At 42.6% G+C, this 10,000-nt stretch overlaps 1 protein-coding gene across 1 annotated transcript; it reads left to right on the forward strand.

The window, feature by feature from the left end:
• The first annotated feature begins 2,218 nt into the window (after positions 1 to 2,218).
• On the forward strand, positions 2,219 to 7,298 carry prdm14 (PR domain containing 14). Its single transcript, XM_063206384.1, has 8 exons — positions 2,219 to 2,852; positions 3,043 to 3,096; positions 3,232 to 3,392; positions 3,813 to 4,083; positions 4,354 to 4,556; positions 5,210 to 5,311; positions 5,922 to 6,144; positions 6,531 to 7,298. Exons 1-8 carry the CDS (start codon positions 2,219 to 2,221, stop codon positions 6,686 to 6,688), a joined length of 1,806 nt encoding a protein of 601 aa, XP_063062454.1. The 3' UTR covers positions 6,689 to 7,298.
• Positions 7,299 to 10,000: the final 2,702 nt, after the last annotated feature.

A 10,000-nucleotide genomic window follows, 5' to 3' on the forward strand; every position in this document is an offset into this window, starting at 1 on the left:
ATTTTATGCAAAGTTAGATTTACCGAGAGAAATTTAAAAACACAGTTATGCAAGTTGTTGACTAACTATGGCTTTGCTGATGCTATTTGATGTTTGAATAATACTATTGTAAATAAAGAATTCTCTTATTGCAACGTTCATCTCATTATGAGTGTTGTTCTTTCTCTGGGTTTCTGAGGACATTATGGCTACCACCATCAGAACGCGCCAGTGTCCGCAATTCTGCACATTTGAGAGAAGAAATCACTGTTTTCTTATTTTATTTCTTTTTTTTCTTGGGGTGGGTGGGGGTTAGGTCGTCACATTACCATGTGTAAAGCTCTTGATTAGCTTGAAGTGTCCACGTCCACTCCTTTGTAAGGCTTCCGAAATGACTTAATGTGTTCCACATGCGTAAATGTTAGTTAATTCAATTAGAACGATACATTCCAAAACATTTAATTGTTTTTTTTATTTTAATATTAGGCCTATTTGTTTTTGGCTATCTAAACCATGTAAGACTGCAACATACACAAAAGAATGAGGGAACAACTAGTCTACTATTTTTCAGCTTTGTAATAAAGGTTCGGTTTGGATACATTTCAGAATGCAACAACAGGCTCCCCAATTGCACTTTTACGCGAAAAGTCTTTGATATACAAGATATATTTAATCGAAATACTTCATAGGTCTATAACAGAGTGATATTAGTCTGATGTTACATTGTTTGTGTTTACTCTGCCTGTGCGTAAAAACGCTTACTTTTAACCTCTCCCCTATTTACACTTGCGCTCATTTCCATCAGAGCTGCTACTGTAGTTGCTGTCATGGGCTGCTGATGAATATTCACCTCGATGGCTCACAGTGTGAAAGTTTGGAGATCGCTGGTGTGAAATCTCACAGAGGCCAGAGCCGTAAGTGCCGCCGTTGTTAGTCCCCAGTAGTTAAGACAGCCGCCCGCTGGACTTAACTCAACACCAACGCATATGAATGCATATGCAGGGAGAGAGAGGGAGAGGGAGAGGGCAGAAGGTCGGTAATCAGGACGTGTTAAAGTGAAATCCCCAGGGGAGACACGGGTGCTTCCAATGAGCTGATGAGTTGACCAATAGCTGTTGAGGAGAGCAGAAGCATCTTCTTCCAGGCCCCATCCTCTCTCCAGTCCCGCCACTCTCAGACCAGAGCGTCTTGGAGCCAGAAGCACAAACCAGCCACACAGCTCAAGACTCCCGGCGCTCCTGCAAGTGTCCTGCCTAAATACTAACATCTTTCAGGATTCCCTGCTTGGACAAAATACTGTTTTCTTACTGATCAAGATGAGGTTCCTTTCTGCTGCGTTTTAGTGCGCCCATCACCCTGGTAAGTCCAAACTCCGCTCTCAGGTGGTCTGCATCGGTAATTAGAGGATACGAGATTAACTACACGCGTCGGTTTTTTAGAGCAAATCAATGTGTTAAGGCGGCACATTTCAACAGCCTGTATCGCCATCCATCCTCCTTTGCAGGACCCAGACTGATCATATCTGCGCCTTATTGAACCGGGGCCGCCCATAAGCGCTTTCCAAGGAGCTGCGCTGTGGTTCATTAATGTTGACCCCTGCCTCTGACCCGCTGTTCTTTAATTTGGATGTCATGACCCTGATTTGTCTCCGCTGTTGGCTACCGCCTTATGTATCTGTGTCCAGGGTCTAGTGCAGGACTCTCTTATTTGTCAGTGGTCGGGGTGCTTCAGCTGCCATTGAGATTTTGTTTAATGGTCGAGGACTGCAATCTGTAGGTAAATGATCATTGATAGGCACCGACACAACGGCTGCGTTTTCTAGCTAGTAAAACCGCAGTGTCCATTCGACACTGAGAGAGTCGTATTAACATCTTCTACAGTGTACAGTTGAATTAACAATATTTTTTAATGGGTACTGATGTAGTTTTGTGGAGATAAAATATGTGTTGTAGCCTAATTGTAGGCCTACAGGTGCTGTAGGCCTGTAATGTGTGAGTAGGCTCTATGGTCACACGAAATGGAATATGGATAAAGTGTTGCTGTGGCATGCTGTGCTGGCATTTTAATTTACTCGTTAGGATCCTGTGAATAAAATAAAGTAAAAGGAACCAAGCGGGGTTCCTGAGGTTGAGGACCATGATAACATCTAAACAAAACCTCCTTTTCTCACAACAGAAAACAAAAACGTCGGAGAAACTCCATTCACATTCAAGCCATCTCTGATCTGTCACCTGCTGGGATGGCTGTGTCCCTGTCCAGCAACCCCGCTGGGAAGGACAGGACTTACCATTTCGACCCGCTCAAAGGGAGCCCTGCCCGGGTGTCTGGTTTCTACCCGTCGCTCCCCGCGGCGCAGTACATGGATGTCCTCAAGAGCGCACACGGCAGCCTCTTCCATCCACTCAAGTCTCTCGGTCGCCTGGTCACGGAGACGCAGCAGACCGTCATGCCGTTCAGCTTCACCGGGAGCCCGAGCCTGTTCGCTCAAAACGGACACCATCAAACGACCACCATTCTTCACGAGCAGGTTCTGAACATGACCGGTCTTCCGTACTTCCACCGCGTGCCGCCTGTTTTCCACAAACAACACCAGGAACTAGTGCACGTGCCCTCGGAGCAGCAGTCCGTCGGGTCGGTGTCAGAGTTCGGCAGCCCGTGCAGTGTCAAGTCCTCTCTGGAGTCCTCCTCCACGTGCTCTCCCGGTAACGGCAGCATGCTGTACCTACACCACCCGGAGCCTGCAAGCGAAGAGCCGCGCGCTTTCTGCTTCACCGAAGAGGATCTCTTCAACGTGCTCTACGGATACTCCAAGAACCAGGACAACAAGAGTGTCGGACACGCCATCTCCGGGGTCGCTTTCCCGGGAAATACAGGTGGGATTCATACCTAAGAGTGTAATTTATTTAGAGAGGGTTTGCAAGTTCGCCGCAGTTAATCAGATTAATTTGGAGACTTCAGCTGCTCTGACAGTAGTGGGCCTATTAGTGCGATGCAATTCAGACTTTTTTGTGCCATGAGTAGGTCAAGTCAGAAGTTAATTCATGGCCATTCTTGTCTTTTTAGTTCACGAAACCCAACATCTCCCTTTGGATGTGGACGCGCTTGAACTTCCAGAAGGTAAGTACACCTACCACACTTTTTTCCATTATTATTTTTCAACATGGTTTGGTATTTTAAATTATTTTAGCCTACATGACTTGCGAATACCGTACACGTCTCTATAACTGGTCTATAATTGGTCTTGTATTTCAGAGTTGTCACTTGTCCAGACTACGTGCGGAGGGGTGTCCCATTATGGAGTGTTTGCGGAGAAGGCTGCCATCCCCAAAGGAGCCAGGTTCGGGCCCTTCACAGGCAAACTAGTCAACACCAGCGAGATCAAAACTTACGACGACAACACTCTCATGTGGGAGGTGAGGAGATCTTTCAAAGTCTCTGTTAAAACAAAGGGACGTGTAGATATTTTTTCAAATATCTTCCGTCACCCATTTGTATGGTGAGGCATAAATGCTCAAGTGTCTTAAAATTCAACCGTTATTGCATTTAATTAACCACAATTTGGGCCACCATCTTGTAGATGTTTTAATTAAGTGGCGAATGTTCACCGCTCATCTGTTTAGAAGGTGCAGGATTTAGGAGAAATATCTGTACAAGATAGGAAACAATCCGTATCTTCAAGTCTTTTTTGTGTGCAAAGCTTTGCAGAAAATAGACTTGAAGTGTGCGGATTGACTCCTCTCTTGTACAGTGGATTTTTAATACATAGTTAAAATAAATACACAATTTAACATATAATATTGTTTTCTGTATGTTGTTTTATTTGTATAAATTAGATCTTCGAGAACGGGCGCTTGAGCCACTTCGTGGATGGTCGGGGTGCCGCCGGTAACTGGATGTCTCTGGTCAAGTGCGCGCGCTTCCCCGAGGAGCAGAACCTGGTTGCCGTGCAGAGCCACGCGCAGATCTTCTACGAGGCGTGCAAGGACATCAAGCCTCAGCAGGAGCTGCTTGTGTGGTACGGAGACTGTTACGTCCAGTTCCTGGGGATCCCACTCACACTCAAGGAGTTTATAGACGACAGCTTTGAACCGCTTCCCGCTGAGGGTAAGAATCGCATTTCTATTCACCCAGTCTCCATTCAGCACAAGATATAGGCTATGTCTTCTATGTCATTCTACATAGTGTATAAACCAAGTGATATTGTATACTTTCGCAATACTGTCGCAAATGAATTCGATACATTTTAAATAAACACTAATAATTAGTGTTTGTGTTTGAAAATAGTTTGTGATTTCAAGTGAAATTAGGCTAGAAAATAACCACTGTGGTTTCAATTTATCATATTTTTTTTTGTTCTTTGGGCTTGAATTTCAGACTCTGGTGAGGGTTTCAAGTGTGACCGGTGTGGAAAGGTTTTTGCCTACAAATATTACCGAGACAAGCACCTGAAATACACGCGGTGCGTGGACCAGGGAGACCGGAAGTTCCCGTGCCACCTCTGCAACAGGTCCTTCGAGAAGAGAGACCGCCTCAGGATACATATCCTGCACGTGCACGAGAAGCACCGGCCTCACAAGGTGAGCAGCGCATCCGGGGTCTCCCCGCACTAGCAGGGCTAACTTCTTAACTTTTTTTTCACCAGCCAAAACAGAGAATAGGCCTATTATTTAATCATACTAGCCAAACACACACTAACTAATGGGTCAAAATAACTAGTAAATTGGAATTTTCTGCCAACCAAACTGAAATTTCACCACATTTCATGCACCGGTTGGCTGGTGTTAATTTAGTGCTCTGGTGGTGCGTAACGGCGTTTTGCTGCGGTGCTGAAAGAACAGCTCCCAGCCAGTGTGTTTAGAAATTGTGTCAATGAAAAATGTCCAAGGCACTCTTCTTCTTGGTTAAAAAGCTTTTAATAAACAGCTAGTTCATAGTGAAACAGTGGCACTATGAACTAGATGTTTATTAAAAGCTTTTTAACCAATAAGAAGAGTGCCTTGGATATTTTTCATTGACATGGATGGATCCTTGGTAAAGGATAACCAAAGAGCACCTTCGCCAAAACTTGACTGAACGCCGAAGCCCTCTGACCCTTTTTCTTTGCCATATTTTGTGTTCATCGTGTTCCTTGTTCATATAAATCTGCACTGCTATGGGCTACACTTATTTATTTATTTTAATCGTTATGAATTTCACTAATTTATGAATTGCCTTTTTTTCCTCCCTGCAGTGTTCAGTGTGTGGAAAAAGTTTCTCGCAATCGTCCAGCCTGAACAAACACATGCGCGTGCACTCGGGGGAGAGGCCGTACAAGTGCGTTTACTGCAATAAGGTAAAGTGGACCTTCGCGGCGTCTCGTGCCATCCCCTTCATTAAAACCCGTGCTTTTAGGATTTGACTCATTTCATGGTGCATTCTGCACGAGGGCTCATTACGCCCCTCGAGCCGGTGCACGCTTCCACGAGACACTTACATGTTAATTAGGGCCAGATGCACCCTCGCGCTTTTGTTAACGGGGAGTGTGCCCCGCAACTCGTGAGGCAAATGGAACAAAAGTGTTTTTGTTGTTGCCTTTATACTGCCCTGCCCTTATTAGCTCATTTAGACTATTACAATCACACTAAGTAGGTCTTGTTAGTGCCAAGCGATCTAAACTGTTCGCTGTGACTTTAAGCTTTCATGGCTAACTGAAGGAATTTTAAGAATTGTGTTAATTTGTGTTAATTTTTCTTCTTCTTCTTCTTCTTCTTCTTCTTCTTCTTCTTCTTCTTCTTCTTCTTCTTCTTCTTCTTCTTCTTCCTCTTATTATTATTATTATTATTATTATTATCATCATCCTTATTATTATTATATTATTGTGCCTATAGTAGCATTTAGTATTATTAAATATTCATAATTTGAAATAAAAGCAATGTTGCTTATATTTTCTTTTCTTTCTCCAGGCTTTCACAGCGTCAAGCATCCTGCGTACACACATCCGGCAGCACTCCGGCGAGCGGCCCTTCAAGTGCAAACACTGCGGCAAAGCGTTCGCCTCGCACGCGGCCCACGACAGTCATGTGCGCCGCACGCACGCCAAGGACACCAAGGCCTTCTCCTGCGATATCTGCGGAAGCACCTTTCAAGACGCACAGGAACTCAAATATCACACGAAGTGCCACAAAAGTAAGCCATTCATTGGTGCTTTCAGTTGAACTACAGTAAATAAAAGCCCATGGATATATCCATAGGCTAGGCTATTTAAATGTAGGCTTATATTCAGCCGCACTGAGGCGAGGTGCAGGATAAAAGCGTGTCTATCAAGGGAGGAGGAGAGTTGCTGTGTGTAGACTTCTACTTTTCCTCCCTATATCCAAAATTGGTCTTCACGAATGTTAATTGAATGTTTATTAAGTTGAATTATACACGGGCTTGAATTTAAAATACTACATTCTGTAAATAATGACTTATTATTAATTGCATTATTATTATTATTATTATTATTATTATTATTATTATTATTATTATTAATTCACCGACTTATTATTTATGTATTATCATTATTATTACAGAAACGACAGTACCCTCCGCAGTTCCCATGAGCCGGTGTCTGGATGACAGCTCCCTCTTCCCCGCGACCAAAGACATCAGTCTGGCCCAGAAACACATCGGAGAAATCTCATACACTGGACTCGTTACACTCAACAAAGAATACCGGCCCTGGAATTGAACTAAGCCTGGTCTGGAACACCTTAGAGCTAATGTAGGGCCTACCATAGACACAGTCGCTGCTATCCATGCGTAAGTTTTATTTCGTTATATTATTTAAAGATAGAGTATTTAATTTTGGCAAGACGTTTTATGTTGTTTAAGAAAACTTATTTATTACGTATTTGTAACTGTTTCTACTCACCAAAAAGCTGAAAGCTGGTTATTTTGTATGCGTCCTTGTAATTGCTTTTATGTTCAATATTATTTAAACTTTTTCGATTATTTCATGCGTATTTAAATATCATACATTATACCATTGGGTTTCATTGGCACAGGTCTTACCAAAGGTGCATACATCATTGTAAAAATGATTAATCCATCCTTGGAAAAAGTGTAATAGGCTACTGGCGGCAGTTCGTGCGACTTTCTGTAATTAATGCGTCATATCTGGTTAGATTTGCATTGCGCAGTGGCTACCTCTCTGGGGATGTTATCATCTGTGAAAATTCGTGTTATATACTTGTTCATTTGTAATGAACAAGTGTGTCTGTGAGACTGCTAAAGCAGTGTAAAATATTTGTCTGTGTAAATGTGTCTGTATTGTTACATGCTTCCCCCCTTCTAATAAATATAAAAGAATGCGTTAAAACAAATCTTGATTTCTGACTAATGTCCTGGTGCTTCAACAATGCTGCACATGTATTCAAAAAGGAATGACGACAACCGACTAAACACACAGTGGAAATATCCAGAATACACAGAGAAGAGATTTAGAAACTTAAATTATTTTACAAAATGCATTTATTTATCCTTTAGTTATAGGGTGCATTTAGACTGTACTCCTTTGTGATGTTTTTAAACCTTGTTTCGTTTTGGAGAGGACATTTGAAGATACATTTTCAAGGAACAGGCCCAAGCAAATAATACTCAAAGGTAGAATAGGCAATTGCTTTTATCTCAAGTATAAGAAAGATGTTTTAAAAACCCTTTCAACAAATGATACCTTTGTAAAACCAAAGCCTTTTAATGTTAAAACTTTGTTTAGGCTCTTCTCGGCTCCATTTGGATCATTTTGCAAAAAAAACCCAACAAACTCACAACCTATTGTGTCTAAAAAAAAAAGAACTAAAAATGCTCCTCTGGACCCAAGACTGAATAACATTTGTAGAGAGCACACTTTATTATTATTAGTTGTAGTAATAGAGTAACTTTATTGATCGCTGGGCGGAAATTCTATTATTATTCCCTGGGGCGAAATATTATTATCATTATTATTATTATACTGTTTCTCCTTGTTGCTTCAGGAGCCAGCAGCCACATCACACATCAGGAGTCTTAACAGAGTCCACAGTGCAAATGCTTCATTTTGGCACATTTATTTTTGCATCTTAATTAGACAGTTTACATGTGTGTGTGTGTGTGTGTGTGTGTGTGTGTGTGTGTGTGTATGTGTGTGTGTGTGTGTGCACGTGCTTCTATATGTGTGTGCATGAGAGACAGAAAGAGGGACCGAGCGAGAGAGAATGTGTGTGTAATAGTGCTGTTCCCATTAGCATTTATTCACAAACCCATATCTTGAACACACGCACACACACACACACACACACACACACACACACACACACACACACACACACACACACACACACACACACACACACACACACGCACACACACACACACGCGCACACACACACACACACACACACACACACACACACATCTGTGGTGATGGGTGTAGGCCTATGGCTGTAGTACAGTGGAATAGTGAAAATGAGTGTGTGTGTGTGTGTGTGTGTGTGTGTGTGTGTGTGTGTGTGTGTGTGTGTGTGTGTGTGTGTGTGTGTGTGTGTGTGTGAATGACAATAGACTGCTGCGATGAGGTGTCCAGAATGGGGAGGGCGGGACAGAGGCTGGCCAGAGGCGGCCACCGTGACATCTGCTGACCTGCGATTGTCCCCCGTGCCAACACATGGCACACACACACTGTCTAACAGTACACAGCAGCAGGACACAATGTGTCTGAAAGTGTGTGTGTGTGTGTGTTTGTGTGTGTGTGTGTGTGTGTGTGTGTGTGTGTGTGTGTGCAGCATTGTTGTCAGCATGCTCTGCTATGTCACCCTTTAACCTCAATCCCGTTAGTACACACACACACACACACACACACACACACACACACACACACACACACACACACACACACAAACACACACACACTTGCACACACACACACATTTGGTGGATGTAGAATTGACAACAGATTTCCAGAATACACAAGTGTTTTGCTTGTCAAAGTTTTGTTGGTGCACATACATACAGAATAGGACGTCTGAGGTTGCCATTCTCTTCATGAAGGGCCGGTGAATGTAGATCTGAGGTGAGACACACAGTACACTGTATAGAGCAGAGTAGAAGACTCAAAGGTCTGGCAAGTCATTATAGCCGTGTATTTTCTTTTAAAAATATATTTTAAAGGCTTTTTCTTGCTTAAAGGGCAACTCCTGGCAATTTCAATGTGCTGTTGTATTGCTCACGCTACCCTTGACTTGTCCGTAGCCGGTGACGCCGCAGTTTTTGGCTCAGCCCTTTCCGAGATATGAGCTATTCTAATGGGGGCAACTTTTGTTTAAATTTCAAAAAAACATTTTTATTTATTCCCAAAAACATAAAAAAGGTTATGCAACATCAGCAGACAACTAGCAAACAGCGATAACTTTCGGGAAAATATTTGGAGTAGGCCTATGTTCATTTTTAAAAAAAATGTAAACAAAAGTTGCCGCCATTAGAATAGCTCATATCTTGAAAAGGGCTGGGCCAAAAAATGCGGTGTCACCGGGTACTGACAAGTCAAGGGTAACGTGAGCAATACAACAGCTCATTGAAATTGGCAGGAGTTGCCCTGTAACTCTCATTTGGTCTTCAGGTCACCACAAATGCATATTTTTTTTTCATTTTTAAAGGTCAAGTGCACTATTTTGAACATTAAGCCCCTTTTCTGTTCTTCAAATCACCCTAAACATTTGTTTTCAACAGTATGCATGCATCTCATCAAGTAGTTAGGGGTGTTTACTTGCTTTCCCCAATAAGTTTGAAAGCAAAATAAGTGTCTTGTCATGTTATGGTTTGGCATTTTGTGAATGAAAGAAAAATAATGCACAAAATGCTACATAAAACACAACAGACACCATCTTTAGTCCAAGCCGGTTAAGGCCAAATCCGAATCAGCCGAATAACAGCGACAGCAGCAAACATCAAATAAATGGTGAGGGGGTCTCTATAGCATTGCAGACAACTCAATGTTCAGAATAGTGCACCTGTCCTTTAAGTGGCC

Source organism: Engraulis encrasicolus, chromosome 9, assembly GCF_034702125.1.
Source record: "Engraulis encrasicolus isolate BLACKSEA-1 chromosome 9, IST_EnEncr_1.0, whole genome shotgun sequence".
Classification (NCBI taxonomy): Eukaryota; Metazoa; Chordata; class Actinopteri; order Clupeiformes; family Engraulidae; genus Engraulis; species Engraulis encrasicolus.

Coding starts and splice junctions, on each gene's coding strand:
- prdm14 (XM_063206384.1), top strand. CDS start 2,219: ATGGCTGTGTCCCTGTCCAGCAACCCCGCTGGGAAGGACAGGACTTAC. Junction 4,084..4,353: donor TGAACCGCTTCCCGCTGAGG/GTAAGAATCGCA, acceptor CTTGAATTTCAG/ACTCTGGTGAGGGTTTCAAG. Junction 5,312..5,921: donor AGTGCGTTTACTGCAATAAG/GTAAAGTGGACC, acceptor TTCTTTCTCCAG/GCTTTCACAGCGTCAAGCAT.